At 37.7% G+C, this 22,802-nt stretch overlaps 1 protein-coding gene across 2 annotated transcripts in view; it reads right to left on the bottom strand.

The window, feature by feature from the left end:
* Nucleotides 1-22,802, bottom strand: part of RELN (reelin) — a 288,077-nt gene that overhangs the window by 205,266 nt on the left and 60,009 nt on the right. For both annotated transcript variants that reach the window (XM_084506953.1, XM_084506952.1), the window contains exon 3: nt 2,786-2,921. In XM_084506953.1, coding sequence (XP_084363079.1) covers nt 2,786-2,921 — 136 coding nt within the window. The remainder of the gene's footprint in view (nt 1-2,785; nt 2,922-22,802) is intronic.

Below are 22,802 nucleotides of genomic sequence, written 5' to 3'. Positions count from 1 at the left end.
TCAGTTTCTATCAAGTTACTTAAGATTATCACAGACTGAAGCAATAGAAATCTGTTATATCTGTTTTAACAACTACATGTGGCCTTGTTATTCCTATTCCCAGGCCTTTTCATTTAGGCATGTTAGCAATAAATATGCTCCCAGCAGACTGTTGTAAAAAGAAAAGGAGAAATAAGATAGAAATAATAGCCAAGGCTGAATAATATAAATGAGAAATTGCACTTCAATACGTTATTCAGAAAACAGAAGAGAGCAAAGAATCCCAGCTCTACCCATTCCTCACCTGAAACTCAGTCCTCAAGTGTAGGATACCCATCTGCATAGGAAATGATAGACGAGAATGATTTCACTGACATTAACTTATGCATGAATGACCCTAACTTGAGCCCTGAGCATTTCAGCTTTTCTGCCTGCATGTCCATGCCTCCAGAGGATGCCAGAGCAGGTCAATAGCAAATGCACTTAATAAAAGCTGGTCATGCAGTGGCCTTTGGAGATTCGCATGGTGACCTTTGTCCAGTTCCTCCTGAGAAGTGTCCAGGGATAAGTGTCAACACAGCAAAACTTACACCATCAGTGCTGGCACTAATTAATAACCTTATTATCCATCCCAAGAGAGGTTAAAGACTAATGAGCTGATCTGAATCACTGACACATTGGCAGCAGCGTAGGAAGCTCTTACCTCTGTTGTGCTGTTTACAGAGTCCATAAATTATCATTCAGTGATATCATTCTGTGAATACTATTATTTATATTAAATTTAAACTAAATATTTAGTTAGTGTCAAGTGTTAAAAAGTCTTTTTAAATTAATTTCCTGCAAAGGAGTAAGTGGCAGTGAACAAGGCAGGGCCAACTCTAAAGTCGGAAAGTCAGAGAATTGTGTAAGGCAACTGCAGCCAAGTCCTGCAGCCAGGTGGAGGAAACACCACCATCAGGGAGGCTAAGCCTTTCCTCTCTTGTCTGAATTTATCCTTCAGGACACCATACTGATATAAACTGCATTGCTTTGCTGACACTAAAGGACAAACAGGTGTCACAGAGCATCCTTTTGGTGTGCCTCTGAGACCAATAGACCCCCTGGCCAGGGGCCCTGAGAGTGGCTCGGTGCCAGGTTGGTGCTGCCACTCAGCCCTGCCATGGCAAGGACAGGCAGATTTGGTGTCTCTGCACCCAGACTGCTAACATACTTATGCTTACATCCACGCTGCAGAGTCAGGGATGAATTCAGATTTCTTCTGTGTGTGTTCTATACACCGTAGCATGACCAAAGCTTTACCAACATGGTACAAAACCCACCACTATTGAAGTGCTAATGCACCTGTTTAATCATGGATTAAACAAGCGGTTGGATTTCCAAAACAGTTCAGTGCTGACCTATCTCTGTTTCCACTGAGACCAGTGATGAACCTTCCACTGATTTCAAGATAGGTAAGAGATTACTCCCTCAGAAAATGTCCCTTTGATTTCATTTAAATGCGAATCATCAGTCACAACACTATTTGTACTTCTACAGAGCTATCCATCAGCTCTTCTTCAACAACAACAAACAGAACATGGACAAAAACATCAGTCACAGGAAAATGAATGGCTGTTTACAAACTGACCTCAAAACTTGCAATGGAGGGTCACATGTCATAAATAAATACATTCACAGTCACTATGCAAGGTAGGACCAACAATTATTTCTTGAATATGCAGGAAAATAAAAAAATGAGAAAGGGAGTAAGCAAGGGGATGCAGAAAAAATGTACAGCTCATCTCATTTTCCTCAGGCACCTCAAAGGACAAAATTTAGCTGCTACTCTGCTCAGCAAAATAAATTGTATATTTGGAGAGAAATTAAAGGACACATAAAATTTACAGAATTTTCACAGGAAAAGAAAAAAAAAACATATATCAGAGATTTCTTGAAGGTATGTACAGCTATTTTGTGAAGGTAACATTTCTGACTGAATCTTTGAAAACCAGTGACAGTATTTCCTCATATTTTCCTCAAATTTGACTTGAGTCAAATAGTGAATGGGAATATTAAATACCATAAACAGCTTCTCTGGTACATTGTAGAAGTTAATGAAAAACAAACACATTTTCAAAAGTCTGTTACCACTCATCAAAACTATTTTTCCCAATTTATCATTAGACACTTAGAAGAAAAAAAGAAAAAAGGGCTAGAAAAAGCAAGGAAAAAAAAAAAAAAGTCTTGGCACTCTCATTGGAGTTAATATACTGTTATAGAATGTAGGAAAGAGATCAGCTGATCACCAGGTACTGTATTCACTATCAGCAACGTATATCCTCAGAGAATTAAGTCTCTCACTTTTTACAACATGTTAAACAATAAAACAACTTGTTTATGTGAGACACTTATCTGCATTGGGACACCCCCCAGTACAGAAAGGAAGGAATACTGACTCAGTAAAACATTTGTTGGAAAACACAGGGCTGTCACCAAAACACACAGAAGGTCTCACACTCTCAAATTCGCAACAGTTCACTTCTCTAACTGGGGAGCACTCTGGCTTTTTGTCTGTGAATGGGTTAAGCTTGAAATATTTTCTACTTTATACTCTATTCTAGGTATACTATTTTCACTCAAATATGATCTACTAAATTTTTTGGGAGAAATCATTAGAAAATACTTTAGGTAAATATAATTCTACATGAAAATATGCATTCTACTAATTCATAATAAGCTGTGTATTTTTTGGCACTTAATAAGGTACTAAATCATCATATGATAACTTAGGTCTTTAAAATGAATTACCAAAAATCAGGATACGTACATGAAGTTCACGCAGCCTGTCCCCGCAGGTGGAGCAATCCAAACAAAACTGAGGTTGGTGGTTGGGAGATGGCTCACATGTGATGCAACCACACTGCACATGAACTGATTTCCAAACTGGTGGTCAGACATAATTCCTACAAGAAAGGCACAGGGGAGATAAAAAGTAACATGTGTTAATGGCTCATTGCAAGGTGCTAACAGACAGAGTAGTACATCTACCATGTGTTTCATCATGGCAATATGCAAGGAGAAAAGCCAAGGGTATGCCATGAGGTAATTAGAATCAATGCCAATGAAAACATTGGAGCTGGCCTTTGCTGGAGCCAAGGCTGACTTTGGCTCCATGTATTTACTATCATTATTCCTCATGAGACCAATACCAGAGGAATTATTTGCATTTTTAAGGGAGGGAGCTGGATCACAGCTGCTGTAAATCAATGTTACTCCACTAACTCATTTACACACATTACAGATCTAAAATGAAATTAAATATGAAGGAAAAATCTTATATTTTAATAAGAAAAATGAGGCTAATAGAGAAAGGTGTTATCTTTTAGTTAGACAGGCACATCTACTTGAAAAACAACAACAAAACAAACAAAAAAAAACAAACAGATAAGCTTTTGTTTCATGAACTCTTCTGATCTGAAATAAAAGCAGCAACCTTCAACAGCTTTACCAGTATATATTCCTTTGAATTTTTTTGAATCAGCCTCTAATATATGGATGAATGTAAATGTCTTCTATTAATCACCCTCTCTGGAATTCACTCCAGTTCATCAGTAGATAAAAGAACTGGATTTTCACACACACACACACTAAAAGAAAATAAAAGAAACAAGAAAATAAACAAATTAACAAAGAAAAACACAAAAACAAATACACACACAGACACCCACATGATATCTGACATCATTCTTGTCCCCTCTTGGAGCCCCTCTGTAGTTTCCTCTAAATCAGTGCAAACTTGTTTGTTTGTTTAACACCCCCAGGCTTAAAGTAAGGCAATCTTACTTTGACTGGATTACTACACCTTTAATCCTAGCACATTAAACAATAACTGTTGAAACTATTCTTTAGAAGGCACTTAACAAAAGGAAATGCCTTGTTCACAGTTACTTCAAATACTGAACTTGTAGTTCAGAGAATAGCTACAAGGGCTAAAACATTGCTAATAGGATCAGAGGGGAAGTAAATGGTAGCAGGTAACTCGATGTTCAAAAAGGTCACTGTTAGCTGTTATATGGCTGTATCTCAGAAAGTTGGTATTTCATACAGTTCCTTGCTGCAATCCAAACAACAGCAGAAAAATAAACCTTATACCTGCCTCTCAGAATCCTCAACAATTGTTTTTGACAGCAGTTCTACTGAAATGTGAACCCAACAGTCTCTCTTTAAGCCCTCACTAACCCAAAGGCTGAAGGAGTTTGCAAGCAAGAGACTTTCACCACGGAGACTGATGGCTCCTTTCAGCTGCAAACACACTGCTCCTCCTGTTCCTCCCCAGGGACTGCCAAGCCAGCAGAGAGGGGGCTGCCTCAGAAGGAAATCACTGATCATTTTACAGATCAAAAGCAACATCTGAAATCCCACTCAGGGACTAGTGAGGACCAAACTATATTAAATTCTAAACTGGTTTCAATTATAGTGGAGAAATGGAGGCGCAGTGAGCTTAAATAATCTGTCCCTGGAACGACAGGAGGCGTGGGTGATGGCAGTGATGCCTGTATCTTTTACAAATGACCACAACCCTCTCATTCACAGTTTTTCAATTAGTTCCCCACTGAAGCATACACATAAAGTCTTCCATCATTCAGGTGGTTATACTGCTCAGCTCAAATTCCCAGGCAGTGGAAAAACAAAATCGTAGAATAGTTTGTGTTGGAAGGGACCATAAACAGTCATGGCCATCTCTTGTTAGCCTGTACTGATATTTAAGTTTTCATTTGCTTTCCTTGACTGGTTTGGGGTGGGGGGTGGCACTAACATCCTCAAAGAAATCTGCCTGACTGGTGTCCTGGAGTCTATCCAGCAGCTGCATGCAGAGACAGATACGTCCAAAAATATGCCCAGAGAAGTCCCTTGCAGGGTGAGTGTTATTTAGGGAACTTTGATTTGCTGAGGGTGCAAGATGGAATCTCTGCTTCTTTTGCAAAGCTTTGGGTCTCATCCCTCTCTCTTTGAACTTTGGGCTAAAACCAGTGACTGGCTCTTCAGAACTAATGCGGGGCACCAGCTCACACATATCAACATCACAGCCACATAACAGGAAACAGAGCCAGCTACAGGCTTTATCAGGTTAATTAAATAACAGAGGCTGTCAGGGGAGAAACAGGAACATCCCCCTCAGTTTGAAGAAATTCCCCTTACTCCAGAGCCAAACAATATGAGGGAGGACAAAGACTGCCCTACCCACCTCCCACAGCCGGGGAATGGGCACAGCAGCTTGGGAAATGTGACCACTTCCCTCCTTGGCAGCAACTTGTGAGTTAATGAATTCCCTAGGTTTCAAGGCAGTAGGATGCAAAAATGTGTCTAATACATCAAACACATACAACATCTGTGGAGAATTTCTTTTCCCTTTGATTTACAGTTTATAAAAAGAACTTTGCAGTGACTAGAATAAATACTAAACAATGAAAAAAAAAGACCTCATTCAATTTTTTTAGGAAAAAAATCTATGAATTGCAGAAAGAATAATCAAAATTCCAGATTTATCATTTTATCAACTTTTTATAATAATATTTTATTAATAATTTATCATGATCTTTTTTTACAATAAAAACAACCACCCCTTATCTGCTGGACCTTTATAGCGTGTGTCAACTTTATTTTGGAGTTCAATATCTTCAGAATATTTCACAAAACTGAAGTACTGAAACTTCACTGAATGACACAGTGATGTTTAAAAAACCTTAATCTAACTTTCTGAGGCTTAAATCTAAAATATTCATGCTGAAAAGGTGAACATAATAATAATAATAAAAATGTCAAATATGGAGCAATGTAATTGATATTAAGAACTCTTGAAAATAAAGAAGAAAAATAATAAATTATTTCCCCCTCTTGCTACCAGCCTTCTTTCAGTGCCCTGCTATGGAAAGAAACACTTCTCTTCTCCTCCATCCCCCTCCAAACAGGCAGGCTGCTTCCCAGACTGAGTGCTTGTTCCAAAATATAAGGACAAAAGTCAAACAAGGTTCTTCTATAAAAAATAAAGTGAGTACAAGACTGCCCTGATTATATAGCAGTTCTCATAACACAAGTGTGTCTTGTATGTACCTCAGACAGCTTCAAAGACAGAGTATGCCTTATTTTAAGGTATTTGGCTCGGGTCCACACTGTCCTACGGCATGTTTTGTTGACCAATGCAACTATACCCATTCAAGTCTAGAGTTATAAAAAATAATAAAACTAAAGTAAAAATAAAAAGTAATAGTCTTAGGGTAACATTTTAAGATCTGCCTTTATAAAACTTGATAAACACTTGTGGAAATAATCAGGTGTTGCCATGTCACTCAGTACAGTAATATTCAAAGGCTTGTGACAGTTACACATCCACAGATCTAAAACATACTGCATGCAAAGACACCGTTAGCATCTCTCTGAATGCCTTTGCCCTTGTTTTTTACAATGTTCACTCATCATACTGAGGTGTCTCAGACATTTGCACTCTCTGGCCTCTCCATCTCCTTTTCAGAGCCGTTAGGAATCCCAGTAAAATCATTCAACCCTCAGACATGCTTTGTACCTGCAAACACTACTGGGAGAGGAGCTAGACATGCTCAGACCCTCTCAAGATTTAACTCAGCAGCTGTTTTCTATTGCATAAACTTTTAAAAATGTGCTCAGCCCTATTCAATCCATTATTTGAAGTCACTGAATGAAAAGGCTTCTACATGAAGAGGTAGATTTCAAGAGGTAGATTAAATGCAAGAAATCTAGAGATGGACAAAACCTTTTGAATGGAAAATCTTATGTAAAGTAAAACGACAAATACAATGTTTGTCTGTGAAATATTATTATATTACTAATCAGAGTCATTAGTATGGGTGTTGGTGCTAATTCAGGCAACTATTTTACCACTTTCATAAGTCGGCATACAGGAAGGTGAACAATATATGAAGATGCTGTTTTAGTGGTCAATAAATGTCTGAGCACAAGGGCAATTCCTCAGCTCTTTACTTCTTTAACCTTGGTGAGTATCTTTCCCAAAAGGGGAGGAAAAGAAGATAGGAACTATTCTCTCAGCTGGATCACTGGAAGTCAAAAGATAATCTTTTTCTCCCAAGCAAGGCTTGGGAGTCATCCAGTGTTGCAGAAAAATACAGTAAAACTCACATCCTTTTTTGCTTTCTAAGTCTGAGAAATGTTAATCTGTAATAGTCCTTACTTACATGTGGTAACTACATAATATTTCTTATTTAGAAAACAGTTCCCTAAACCCAAACTTTATACAAGTAGCTCATCTGCATGTCAAAGTCCTTGGCAGATTCTGAATTCATGCTAAGTCTCAATGGACTTTCCAGCACTGAACCGGATGGTAGGTAGCCTACCACTTCTTATTTATTATATTAATTGTGGATGAGAGTAACAGAGACAGTTAATGTTAAATACAGGTGTAAGATGAATGACTACATTTTGGTTCTGCTGCCTCCAAACTGATTATCTGCAACACATTTCCATTTCCAAAATTATGCATGAGTGACAGCAAAATGCCAAACATAAAATATTGATGAAATACTGAGAAAATAAAGCTGTAAGTACCAAATTACCCCAGGATCTTTCAATAGCCATTCCTTAATAATAGATAGTTTAAGCTAAAAACAGATATCTTCGAGGAAAACCCACGTGCCTCTCCAGACAATATGGGGAGCAAAAGAGTTCTGTGTTGCAGTTGGGCAGGGAGCTGTCAAGATCCAAATTTACAGAGATCCATGTGCAGGCCTCAAGGAAATTTTTAGGCTAAAATCTGTGCCCTGAATGTATATAGGCACCAAGTGCATTTTACAGCTGCTGGAGCTGCAGCTTTCAGACTACATTTCCAGAGTGAGGCACCTCCCTTTCTCCTAGGTCTGTTTAGATGTTTAAAGGACTTTTCTGATCCTTACCCACAAGTAATGCATAAAAATATAATGTGTTTTCCCTGAGTGCTATAGCAAGATCAACAATCTGCATTAAGAAAGCCTATTGAGAGTAAAGAAATATCTGGAGTTAGCAACTATCTTGTCTTTTCTAAAACATGAATACAAATGTACAATTATTAGTTTATTTTGTGATTTGTACTCAGATAGCCAGTTATAGGCAGCTGAATTACCCATATAAGGTCCTTCAAAGTGAGTAAAGATGCAGAATCTGGCCCTAAGTGAACTCACCTAGCTAAAATATGAAGCTGCTGATTGATTTTTTCAGAATGATTTCCTTCTGCTTCACAGGAAAAACACATCTCTTTTGATACGAAGTAACAGACTGCTATAGCACTTGGTGGCCTTTGTGATCAATTAAGGGTCAGAATGATCAGATAAATTATTAAGCAGTACAAAGAAAGAAAAGACCAGCAACCGTGAGATATAAGCTTCCACCTTCATCTTGAAGTCATGAGTTTGTTTCACTATTATTATTTCTGCTTCACTAGTAAATAATAGATTTTTTTTCAGCTTATGCCATGTTGGGGAAAATACCATCCACAGGCTAGGAAGAGAAGAAAAAGAATGAATAACCATATAGCAACTCAATAAAATCTGTCACTAAAATCCTTAACTCCTTTCATGGTCAGGAGCCAAGTGGATACTGAATGCAGCAATCTGACTCCTGTGGGGTGCTGCTGTGCTGAAGTGGCTAGGGATGGAAGTATTTATTTTATAACACTACGCTCCCCATATAAAATTTGATTTTTTTTTTTCTTTATAGTTCTGAAAACAACATTTTACTGCAACTTTGCATTTGAATTACATTCACAGTTTGGGATCCAGGTCAGAAACATATGAGTTCAAGAGTAAGTACTAGCAAGAGTAGTTTTCACATTTTTTGAATATTTCCTGAAGTGAGTGTTTCATTAGATTCACAGGTTTGCAATGAACCCCTAATGTACAGATCTATAATTATATTTTTTTCCTGAAAGAGAAAATATTTTTATTCTTATATTTTTAGGAATATAAGAATAATTTTTATTTTTTATTATTATTTTTTTTATGTATCTCTTTTATTAATCTCTTTTAATGTTCTACTTTTAAGGGGTTGTTAAAACTTTTGAGCAGCCTTTTGTTGGAAGCCACTTAGAGGTATAATACATCTCAAGGATTTATGAGTGCCTGTTTCATTAAATGTAACAGGAGTTGCACATATGGAAATTCTGGTGTATGGGGCGGAGAATATCCCCTTTCATTTGCATAATTCCCCAAGACGCTGAATGAGCCCCTTGTGTAACATGCAATAGTCTGGGTGAGGGGTGGGGGTGGTGAGGCCCTGCTCTGCAGCCTCTTGGTGGCTTTGGGGTGGTGTTGGCAGGAGGGAGGAGCGGACAATTCACAGCTGAAGTCTAAGTGCTCCACAGAGAGCAACACAGCACTAAGTGCTCCAAGGCAAGTAGATTTAGTAACAGTAAACATGGACCAGCAGTAATATAAATAGAAAATGCTAATAAGCTTCTGTGTTGCTGAAATATTGAGAAAGAAAAAACTCTTTTCAAACGCTTGAGCCAAAATCTATTTTAAATGTTCAGTAACAGCCCTAGCATGTTTTATAATAGTAACTTTGGTATTTTTCTTTATAGAAGCCTGTTAGGCTGATACCTTCATTCTGTACCAGCTTTTTATAGGTCTATTTTAGCAATGTATTACAGTTTACCCTCTTGCAGAAAAGCAGCTGTCCCTGTTCTGCATTCACTTTGTTTTTAATTGGTTTTGTATTTGGCTCATGAATGTCTCATCCATATGAACAACTCTTGTACAACTTCCCCAAACTATTGCATTGTTGTGAGTCTTTCCACTTCACAAACCTCAGTAGGAGTCCCAGGAGCCAAACATTAGACACATAAGTGTTGTATCGGTGACCAGTGTGACAAAGGACCAATGTGCCATAGTGTCAGACATCGGCTCCCATCAGATTTGTTCTGAGGGCCAGCAGTAGCCACATCCTTCTTACAGCACTGACAGTTCATGAAGGCAACATTGGAGACTCTGAAGTGCCCTGAATGTGCCTTGGTAGAGGTGAAAGTGCAACAGGCAGAACCACACTAACCTTCTCATTTCAGCAGAGCTACGCACTGACCAAACCTCCCAGCTCACCAGCCGAAGTGACATCCAATGAGACATTGTTGTGCAACAGCTAGTACATAACTACACATCTCAGTGTCAGTGTAACTGCCCAACACTCCTTTATATTTGCTGTTTCTATTGTAGCAATCTCCTCTGCTGCATCATTATGTTAAATTGGCTGATGATTAAGTGCTGTTTAAAATCACACAATCTAATTTTGCGGTTTACCATAAAATATTAATAATTCTTAAATTGCTGCTAAATCAAAGTTGTATAAAAAATCTATTTGTGACACTCACATACATCCTGATTAGATCTGTAATGCATCCTTTACAAGGCAGCAGCTTCCAGAAGAGAAATATTAATTAAGCTTCACCCCAGGCTCTAGCTGTGCTAGGCTGAGTGGTTTGCATATGGACAGCACCCGTCCTCTGGTTAGGCTGTCATTGCTGACACCTCCTAGTATCCCGTTTGTTCTTCTATAGCTTAGCGTGTCTAATTGGGATAACGGCTTCAGGGTTTTGCTTACAAAACCCTATATTTATTTTTTTTTTAAGATTTATTTTTAATGAACTTAATAGTTGCTGGCAGCCATTCACATTATAACGTTTCCTCCTTTTTTATCCTTTGCCCAGAGACATCTTCTGCATTTGCCCACACTACCGTCACTGTCCCGGTCACTGAAGGATGCTCTCTGTACCCATATCTTCTTTGCTCTTGCACTGTCCCCAATTACATTTTCTGTCTCTGTTATTGACATAAGTGGCAAACTGATGTTTTAAAATTGGTAGTTTCCACCTAAGCAAATTAGGTCAGTCAAACCAATCAATAAGGATACCTATATAATGAAACCAGAGGGACCTCCATGGAAATCTTTCTCCAGATGGAGAATTTATCATTTGCAGACACCACTTCTTGTTTTGGAGTGATGCTATTATGCAAATCATTCTGTCCTATTCCACAGTTCTTTATGGCAGATAGCTGAAAGTCAGCTTGTAAATATGCGTGGTGCCCAGGAAACACAGCATGTCCCTCACCAGTGGCACCTGCTACATCTCCAAGGAATGGGGCGAAGCTCCTGGCATAAACTTTCTTCACTTTAATCAGCGTTATCTGTTCCTGGTTAAAATCACCTTTTCTGAGGTGTTACTGACTAAGCGCACACTGTAAAGAGCTCAGAGCTGTGATTAGCAAATAAACTGAATTACAGCAGCACTGTTTGCTGACGAGGCACTGTTTCCACTCAGAGCCACAGACCTGGAGGTGCTCCAGGTTCCCCTTTCCCTTCCTCCTGAAGGCTGGTCTTGCAGCTGGGCAAAGACTGCATGCTGGAGTGACAGATCCACATGGGAAAAGCTGGTTATGGCAATGACAGAATATGGTTTTATCTTCCCACATGTAAACATGACCAGCCGCTACAACACATGCAATTTGTAAATACCAGTCACAGCGTCTGCAGCACCGTGTGAAGTGAAACATTTTGCATGGAACAGAAAGAGGTGACAAATACATTTAACTGAGTAGTTCAGCAACGAGTCAGAAGCACTGATTTGCCTTTTTGAGAGGTGCAGAAAGAGCTGCAAATTCCTTAAGATTCATAACTGTAAAAATTAAAACCATACACAAAGCTACTTAAGGTGCACCACAGTCATTCCCAGGCTCTGTGAAGAAGCAAAGGGGAGCTGAGAAACCACCAAAAAAGGTGGGGAGAGATCAGAGGCCTGTGTGTGGTGGGGGGGAATGGTTTTGTGGGTTGAATGGAGGAATTTCAATGAAAATTGCCAATCTCCAGTTCTTTCTTTGAAACTCTGCTGAGATCCACTGCTGGCTAAAAACCACCAGTATGACTGGCAAGATCATGCCAACCAGTGGATGGGAGTACAGTTCTCTACACTGAATGCATGTTCCATAAACATCCTGTTATTAGCCAAAAACTGCTGTGTTCTCCTCTGTATAACCCCAAATCTACTACAGCCAGTGTTTAAGTATTGTAAGAAAGGAGCAGGTCTTGCTCTGCTCTCCACATTGTGCAGCACCAAGGCAGCCTCCACCAATTTTTAGTTTTTAGGACACTGGGCAGCGGGGTCACACAGCAAAGCTTTCTGGGGTGGGGGACCACTGGAGACCATGGCAGCTTGCACAGCTTCAAGCAGCAATTAGTGTGACCCCTCCGAGCTGGAAATGTTTGGGAATGGCATTGCAAAACACCCAAGTGTGGCAGAGCAAATGCATTTCTGCATTTTGCAACCCACCTCCTGGCTGTGCAGTGTCACCTTGTTGTCACCAGGGCAGTGCACAGGGAGAACATCTTTTGGCAGGGGCAGGAGTGGTGATACTCAGCTACTCTGAAAGGTTGGAGTTTGAAAGTGTTTTCCTGTTACATACTTCTCCCACTTGCTTTCATACCAGAAATATCAGTTATGATTTGCAGATTCCTGTGGTACTTTTACAAATAAAGAAAAAAAAATCCCTATCTAAGAACACCCAAATAGTTTCTTAGTGCTTTATGCATTGTTAATATAATATTCTATTATGATTACAGGACAAAACAGAAAACTGAAACTGAATGACTGCAAAATCTGGTTATTGTTTCCCTTTCCCTTGTGAAATGGGCAATAGTTTACTTCCATACTCTTACAACTGCCGTGACCCCACTCTTTGTCACCTTATGTTGCATACTCCTCAACTACCCAGCACCACACTGTAATGTTGAGAGTATTGCACTGAACAGTCGCTAAAGATTATAGCAGCATGCCCAGCACCCTGAATATCCACAGGACCAGCAGAATGGTGCCCATTAAGAAGAAGACTCCTCAGAGTACATGCTACAGTCTAATAAATGTGGACAGTAGCAGAATTTTCAGAGAAAAAAAAAAAAAACACAAACACAAAACTTTACACAGAAAACCAAGCAACAATAATCACAGCCAGAAAGCCCAGAGGGAGAACAAATTATTTTACTCGTTCATTTGCATATTACTACTTTTAACTCTAGTGAGAAAAAAATCACTAGTGAGAACAAATCTGGTGTAATGCCCCTCAGCCATATGGTATATATTAAGACATACATGCCACAGACAGAAAATTGTAACGTCGTGCTTTTATTTCTATCTGACAACACACACTGTCACTTAAGAGTAGAAAGAAAGCAAATAAAATAATTCTGCTTTTTATTCCTCTGCCTGGAAATTACTTCTAGACAAAATACTGTGAATTGCAAATAGGCACGAGTTCTTCCAGAGCAGATGTGACCATTGCAAATAAAAGAGGGATACCAAGTACAGTAAGCCTCTTGTAAGCTATCACTCAATGTAAACAATAATTTTTGGAAAAAAAAGAAAAAAAGAAAAAGGAAAAAAAAAAAAAAAAAGAAGAAGAAGAAAAAGCTGTTCTTGAAGTCTTTGTCCTTGACAGAGCACTTTATGAATAAATCTCAAAGGATAATCTTCTGCGGTCATTTTATGTTCAAGTGAGGATCTTAAAATACTGTGCAGGGTGTGTGGTGACTGAGCGTGGTGGCAGGAGCCAGCTGTGTCCCCAGAGCCATGCAGGCTGCCCCCTCCCAGCCACAGCCCCCTCAGCAGCTGGAGAGGGATGGCAGTCCTACTGGCAGCCATCCACAGACCTCACTATTTTATGCCTCAGATTTCCTTTCTATCAGCCAAAGATCTCTCTGAACCTGTGAGTTTGCTCAGTACTGGTCAGGCAGCAGGCTCATGGGTACAGCTGTTACCTGTGTCTGCTCTTTATGGAAGCCAAGACATATTATAAGAGATCTTAAGGAAACAAATTTGAAATCAGTGAACTGTGTTCACGTCTGGAGACTGGTCAATGTCCATGTGATAGCACTCTGTGTGAAAATTAAGTGTGCTGTGGAAATATGGTGCAGGAGCTACACATCCTCCAAATCAACCTGTGGCAAGAAGAAACCTTCAGCCAGTGCTATGAGAATATGAGGACAAAGACAACCAAGTGATCACCTCTAAGAGGTCTGGGTTACCTTTCAAGATCTGGGACAGAACTGGGAAAAACTCTTGGACAGTGACATGCAAGGGTCAGTGGGAGTGGTGCACCCAGGGTGCTCCTGATGCCTTGGTCTGCGAACCAGATATTCAGATGGAGACTTAAAATGTGATTCAGTTCTATGAATGAATGCTCAGCTGAAAGCCTGTCTCTTTGAGCAAACAAACCCCACCGTACTATAGTGGGATAGATGCTCCAAGATTTTACTGAAGTTTTAGAAAGGGTTTAAAAAATACAGTAAGTCAAAGTAACACACCAGAGACTTACACTAGGGAGCAGAAGTCCCATTAACATATAAAGAGAAGTCTAAAACTATGAAGATCAAGACATAGCCCTTCTCTTTGACCTGCTAATCTGCCCTTAGCTAGAAAAATAGCCCAAAGAGCTGCAGTCTTACATTGAAGTCCCCCTCTTTATTGTTGTTGTGCAAGTAATGAAATCAATGGCAATGGGAGAAAATTAACTCACAATCTCTAGGTCTCAACTATACTTTTACCCTGTTCAAGGCAGATTAAAGGTTCAGAAAATGAGCAGGTTTTCTAATTTCCATTAATTTCAGCCCTGCCACATATGCTAATTGAGTTGTGTTTTTTTTTTTTCTCACTAGAACTTCCAGATACTTTGAATGTCTCACACTGTAGCATCAGCTTTCACAAATATCAGTGCTTCTTCACACATATATGTTCTCTGTTCTAATACACAGACTTTTTTTTTGTGGCACACAGAAATGGTGAAATACACCTATGAATTTATGAACAGAGTCAGCACTTCTGGAACTAGGATATAACCAAGAGCATGTTTCTGGTAAATAATATGCTTGCCAAATCTGAATAGATTAGGGAGTTTCCAGCTGATGTACGAATAATCGTGGGCCAAACATGATAGATAATTTTGTCTGGAAAAATGAGGGAGCCTAAAGCCTGCTAACAGTGTATTTCATCTTTCCTTCAGTGCAGTGGCCAAGACGTAATTGTACAAGAACACTAAATTGAATAAACTGTGCAGCTTGGAAATATTTAAAACTAATTTCACATGGGTGAATGCAAATAGAGACAGAGCTGTTCTGGAGTGAGCTGAAGATAGCACTGTGGTGGCCTCCTGAGGAAGCTGCTTGGTGTCTACTGATGAGCAAAGACTTCTAGGAGACAGGAATGCCCCCATGTCCCACTTCTCAAGGAGGTGCACTTCCAGGAGGGGAGGTCTGGGTACCCACCTCAGAGTACCTAGGGGTGGCCAACAGGGATATTCACCAGTGAGATGCTCCAAGCTTTGTGCAGGCTGCCTCATGGCCTGGCCTCTCTCTCTTCTCCCATCAGTGCCTAAGCAGATACCTTGAGGGGCATTTTATAGCACTTGACATTCCCCTTGCTAACTACTTTTTAATTGCTAATTCAAAGTAGAGCAATTCTGACAATTACAATTATGCTGTATCTTTTCCCCTTGGTTAGGATACTTTTCAGACCAGTGAAACATGTAAATTGGAATATCCTCAGAGAAAAAATATTGACCTAATAGCCCATGTCCTTGTTGACCACTTTAGCCACTGAGACCTTGTTTAGAAAGGAGATGTTCCCCCAGACGGTCAGTTCAGAGAGTGATGTAGCTGCCTTTCCATCAACTGGCAGAAAGGTAACTCTTCTTTTGAGGTTGAATGAAAGGGAAAAAACAAAACAACAAAAACACCATAAAATCCCAACTCAGTACAAAATACTATTTTTATTTTTATTTTTTAATTTGGTAAGCAATTTGGAAAATAAAATCATTTTTCAGGTATCCTTACTAATTAGTATCCTTACTAATTATTATCAGCTATTTCAGAAAAATCAGAAAATATAGGAAAGTACCAATGGTTGTATTGGCAAGTAAATATACACTGGTCATAGGAAACTAATCATGTAGGCTTGCAAGTCCAGTGCAACTGGCATGTTGTAATTTATACCCTATACTCTGCAAGAGTAGGAATTTTCTCTGCCAGAAAAGCAAATGACTTGTTCATCCTTTCATTTGAGATCACCAGATATCAAATTTAAATGTAATATACAGATGTTCATATCTCCCAATGACTTCATTTTGTAACATTTTCATGGCAGAACATTTGTGATTGCTAATTGGGTCTGTAATGAATTTGATACAATCTACGCGTATAACACTGCCTAGTCTTTATTTTGCAGTTTATCTCAATGAATTGCCATATTTCATTTCGAAATCATTTTCAGAATTAGTTTTCCAACTATCTTTCTTGCATGTATTTTGAACTACCAACAGTGCACAACTAGAGCTGCAGGTTGTACTGGCAACATATCAAAAGCTCAAGGGCTGCTGGTACTCTATGACATAGAAAAGGGTACAGACAACACAAAATGTATTTTTGTAGTCATGGGGTAAGAATAATAATGGAAAGACTGAAAATACATGTATAATATCTTCTAGCTTTGAATGCTTCTGTTTTCCTTTCTCCTTCTTAAATGATATATTTAAGAGATTTTTTTTAATAGTGAATTAAAGGAAATAAAGCATTTTATCACATCCAAGTGCACATTATATGAGTGAAGCCCACAGCTGTTAAATCCACACCAGGAACGTCTACCGCTTGAACTAGCTATCTTACTGTCTTATGTCTGGCTATGATGAAATCACTCCTGTGAATGGTTAGGCTCACACAGACAACTTCAAATTAGCTTTCACCTACTTAGGTCAGCTACTGATAAGAACGTATAAAGCTGTAAAACTCTTACAAAAGCTGAGTAAACACTTCAGATGTTAGCACCTGATAACTTGCATTAGTATGATCCAGACCACTTGGACCTAAACTTTAAATGCTTAATGATCCAGTCCTCCCCAAGAAATGATTATGCTCATTTTATAAACAACACAGAGAGATAGCTGACTGTGAAGGGCTCCACAGAAGGCTATCTATAACTTGTGTCCCGTCCCATTCAGTTGCACAAGAATTTCAAGCACTGCTTGATAACAGGGATTATAGAACACATAAAATTAATATATGCAGAAAAAAAAAAAAAAAAAAAAAAAAAAAAAAGTAATTCCCCTTAGCTAGCCATACAGTATAACTATTAACAAGAAAATGAAAGAATTATTTTTCTTGCCAGCAGGCACTATTTTTTTTTTTTTTTGACTCACTATCAAAAAAGAAAAAAAGAACTCTTGTAATGGAACACAGTTCATGAGCCAAAACATATTCCCATTCCCTATATTCACTGCAGATGTCCATAAGGATATTTATTTTTTCATTATTATTATTAATTCTACTCACTGTGCAAATGGAAATTTTCAGAGACTTGTAACTTGAGTGGGCAGTTTTAGGACAATCATACCATTACAGATAGCTACCTTGGTAAATTCAATTTCCTTTTTGAAGTGTAAAGAAGAGTTACTGAAAGATTGTCTAGAGAAGAACATTAAAGATAGAAAAAAAAAAGAAAAAGAAAAAAAGAAAAAAAAAAACAACGCTGAAGTGAAGAGAGGTTATGATAAATCTCTGAGAAACAGTGGTGGGTAATGCATTTTTCATTTTGTTCTTTCTAGGTGCTTTGAAACCATGAAGGTAACTGGTATCAAGGAAGGACTGCACTATTACATGTAAATGTCATTTGGCTGCAGGACCATCCCAGAGTAACAATGTAGGGGAAGTAACAATGGCTGGTCTATGGCTGTGGAAACCAGCAAAGCTATAGTTTGTCACTGCCAGGTAGTGATTCCACAAATGTCTGGTGACGGAAACTTATAATGAACCGTGATCAAGATTATGAATGAAATTGGCTGAAACCGCAGAGACAGAAACAGCTCGCTGCACTTTCCTTAGAAATCTGGATCAAAATGAACCTAACAATTCAGTGAAGCCTGAATATACACTAAAAAGTATCAAAGTTTCTTGTCCCAAAGATGAAACAAACATACCATTCCTACTTTTTTCACCAACATTTTAAGAAAAATTATATATTAGTAAATGAAAGTTGAAGATTACCTTCAAAATTCCCCACAAATACCACGTGAAATGAACAAATCTTTCTTGGTGAAGTGGATCATTTTAATATGATACATTATTCATCACAAGTGTGAGATCACTGGATTGCTTGGCTCTACTCAAAGATGAGCTTGAAATGTCTCAGAGCATCTGGACAAGAACTCCATCTCTACAAGTATAGTTGTACTTGCAGTTGTGCTTCATATCAGTGTAGGTCTTCTTGCAGGAAAAAAGAGTAAGCTTGGACAACATATATCTTTATCTTGTTAGAGTTGAATCACTACTAGAAGATAGAATTTTGTTCATAGCTTCCTTCCTAGAACTTTTATTGTTATAACATTACATTTTTTTTTTTTTAATGCATAAAATATGTCTTAAAATCATATAATAATACAAGAATCATGTAATAACAAACCTTATATTAGAGTTTTTGAATCTTCTGTCCAGCTGAGATTTCCTGAAGGAATGCATTTCTCTGTTCCAACAATCTAACCAGGAATAATAGAACTCCTGCTTATGTTTTCTCCATAGAGCTCTACTGAGCTATGATGTGGTTATGTGGTTTTCCCTATAATTGCTCAAAGAAAGAACATCCCATTCTTCACTCTTTTCTGAAGGACCACCAATAGATTGTGTTATATGGAATTTAAAAATGCAGTTATGCCACATATCACAGCACATTCCTGGAATTCCCATATTGACCATGGATTGAAGACTGACCTCCATTTAGTACAAGCTATTTGTTTGAACTCCCTAGAAACCTACATCTGAGGTCCTGGATTAATTTTTCACAAGAAAGAAGATACATTTTTATTTGTACACGCTCATCTCTTAGTTCCTCTGTTCTAATATATTTTGCTTTTTTTTTTTCTCTTGGCTTCAGCAAACCTCCAATACCCAGCCTCCCCACCATACCTTTCTTCTCACTCTACTTGCTTCCACACTTTCCATAGACATTCCCATATGGAATCCCATATGGATTTGCTCTAAAACCTATCCCTTCAATCTACTTCTTCAAGAAGCTCTCAGATTACAAACCTCACTAGAGAACTGCAGAGATGAACTATCTTCACCTTCCTTCTTGAGAAGAAAACCCAAAACAATAACAAAAAAATCAATTAATACCATAGCAAAAACAGGGCTCATGAAATTCAGTGTACATTGGTCTTTCTGTCACTGATGTCTTTAGAAAGATGTGAAGATGTGCTCACAAAATCCAAGAGGTCCTGCACATACCTATCAAGTACTAAAGACTTTCTGGAACTAAAATGTCCCACAAATAATGAGAAAAAATAATTATAGTGCAATATGACATCAACAAATTAGTATTCTTCTCTATATTGTGCAGCCATTTGGCTGAAAATGAAAATTGAAGACTTTAAGTTTGGTTCATGACAATTACTAATTCTCTTTATTTCATAAAAACCCATTATTTGAAGGACCTTGATGTTTTCATCAAGTGTCATATAAACATAACTGGTCTATGTTGTAATTAAACTTTGATCAAAATTTTAATGGGATCTCAGAGGAAAACAGTATTTGACTAACAGAGGCATTCTTCTGCATGTATTAATCAAGCTAATTCTTACTGAACTGCTTGAATTTCTTACAATAACTACTCTTCCCCATTGTTAATTAGCAGAGCATGGAAATAGTAGAATCTGCTTTAATATTTTCCATCAAGAATATCCTGAAACTTTTGATTTTAACTCTCAACACCTATTCACTTTTTATCAAAACATCACTTCCAGCTTTTCATGAGGTACTTTACTTAAAAACACCATATCCTTTTATTCAAAAATAGTCCAATACAATATCAAAGTATTTACTTATGGCATTAAGCACTTGAATCACTTGCACCAGCTGTCACTTACAAATCTTCATTCAATAGCACTTTCATGAGTATTGCTGTTTTGTCAGCGTTTTCGTTGGTAATCTGGAAGCAGATCTGAAATCACCAGCGGCAGTATTTTTTGAATGATACAAATATTGGAACAAACCCTCAGTCAGGTTAGTCAGACAGAATATGGTAAACAAAGTGTGACTCATTGGTAAAGTGAGTCTACTTTAAAAAGAAAGCAAAACAAACAGAATGCACAGAAACCTGTAGGAATGAGGAATCAAGGGGTACAAGAATACCTGTTGCTCAGGTTCACATTTTTAGAAGGAAGCTGAAAATTGCTACAGTCCAGAGAGAAGCTAATAATAAAATCTTTTGCTTGGATATGACACAGATCCTTTACACTAAAATCTTAGTGTTCCATCTCTATAGGTTATAATCTAGTTCTCAAAACTGAGATGTGATTTCATGTCAGTAGATCGGTAACCTTACATAAAGAAAATGGGAATTATAAAGGTCTTTTAGACACAGCTTAAAAGGTATAACAAGTTATGTCCTGGGAGCACTAACAAGCCACATTCAAATGAGAAGTTAGGCAACTTTTTAACCAGGGAGTATGATTGACCACTGGGGGGGGGGGGGGGGGGAAGAAAAAAAAATAAAAAATAAATTAGTTGCCTCTTGTAGAGATTGTAAGATCACACACCTTAGATAGTGACAAAAATAAGTTCAGCTCTAAGGTGGAAATAAGAGAAGAAAGCTCAATACTTGTTAGTCAATCACAGTCTCAATGTGGTACTGATGTGAAAAAAAGGGAAACACTACCCTAGAATGTATCTGCTCAATCATTTCTAGTAAGGATGGGGGGAGTATTAGTATGGCACTAGTAATACATTGCTAAGACATCACTTCAATTATTATGTGTAATTATGAACGCTTGTGTTCAAAAAAGATTAACTTAGGCTGAAGCAGCTGCAGAGAAGGACTACCAGCATGATGAGAAGAATGTAAAATATATCATAAAAGAAGACAGAAAAGGCTTGTCTTGTTTAGAGAGAGGATGACTGCTATTGCTATATATAACAGGGTTGTAAAGGAGCTGTTTAAGCCAAAGGACTATCGTGGTATAAGAACAAAGGGTAGAAACTGGACTTGAATAAATTTACTGTAATTTAGATCCTTCTTAATCACTAGGCAAATGAAGCATTGAAACATTTTTGCAATAGGAATTTGGGAGATAAAAACACTAACCAGCTTTAAGACAGAGCTTAAATCCACAGACATTCAAGCTTCAGCATCATTGTTACGGTTCTTGTGGCACCAGGGGACCAGAGCCAAACCGCAAGGTCCCCATCTGGGGACAGTTCTCTGTCCACAAATACTCACCATGTGGGTCTTGTATTAAAAGGGGACAATCTTTCCCAAGCTGCAGGGTCTGCTGAAACAAGCATCAAACTTAAATCTTGATCAAGCCCTGAAGTTAGTATCTTTTCAACTTACCACCTCTCCAGGAAAGAAAATGCTGGCTCTTCTTAGAGCCAGCATAGTTTTCAGGGTTTCTATTAATGTTAAAAATCCACTTTTAGAATCTTCTAAATTCTATTATTTTATTTTATTTTTTTTTTTTCAAAATAAAGCTCAAATTCCACAGAAAATATCACAGTTAAATGGACACATACCAAAGACCATATATAGCTATGCAGCTTTTAGATCAGGCTGCCAATAATTAAATAAATAAATAAATAATATCTAGATATCAAATTATTTTTCACTATTTACCTTGTACTTCATGGAAACAGCAAGTACTGCTCAGCCACAGAAAGACAAGTTATCATTTATTAATAGCATTTCAACTTAATATTGTCTTATTCCATTAAATAAATGTTGCTGCATGTACCTTTCTCGTTGCATGTAAAGTGGTGAAGCTGTGCTTTGCTATAATAGCAATCTAAATGCAGTATCTTTTCCTCCCCAAATCGTTCTGTTTTTTTTTTTGTTTGTTTTTTTAAATAGGTCATTTCATTACATTGGCTTCCGGAAACACTTCAGAATTATTATTTGTCCTCAGGGCACAACATTTACAAAATCTATTTATAAAGACTCTAAGGTATTTTCCCTTGATTAGAATAATTTTTAAACTATGTACAGCTTCCTATGCTTCTATTGGTTTTTGTTTTCTTGCATGTCATGACTGCTGTAATTAAAGTGATAGTTTCTCCCTTTCTTACTCTGAAAACTGTACCAGAACAAAACTGCAAGTAAAATGGCATAGAATTTAATGTTTAAGTGCAATTTCTTCACAGTGTAAAATCATTATTTATTTATTTATTTTAAACAAGGCACTTCTGTTCACATGGCTTCTAAGAACATGTAAAACCATGCCTACAATTGTTTCCCCTGAAAATATCCACTTGATGATATCCAATTTTTATCAATACCAGATTTCATCTTTTTTCTCTGTTGCAACTGTTTGCTTTTAAAAGGTGGTTAGTTTTGTGGGTTTTTATTTTGTTTTGTTTTGTTTTGTTTTTCTGACAAATAAAGTAGAGCTAATACTGTATTTTTTATTTTATTAGTAAAATGAGGTGGATTTTTTTGTCATTTAAAATAGGCAATGAAAATAAAGACAAAGTAGAATGTTGTGCTAGACACTAATTCATGAAAGTAAACAACAGTTGAATGAGTTTTTAACTCATTTTGATATAAGGGTGGGATTTTTAAAATAAAAGGCATTGTTTTTTGAAGCCATTTATATTTCATTTCATTCATTTCATTTCATTCATTAAAAAAAATATATATATATATGGAACAAAAGGCTCAAAATAAAGCACATAGCAAGATTACAATAGGTATGACTCAAGAACCTGGGCGCTCTCGTAACTCATCGGCAGATGTCTCCATTGGAAATTGCAAA

The sequence above is a fragment of the Aythya ferina genome, assembly GCF_964211825.1.
Source record: "Aythya ferina genome assembly, chromosome: 1".
NCBI classification, from domain to species: domain Eukaryota; kingdom Metazoa; phylum Chordata; class Aves; order Anseriformes; family Anatidae; genus Aythya; species Aythya ferina.
Note: the sequence above shows the minus strand (reverse complement) of the source record. Positions and strands in the feature narration are given on the sequence as shown.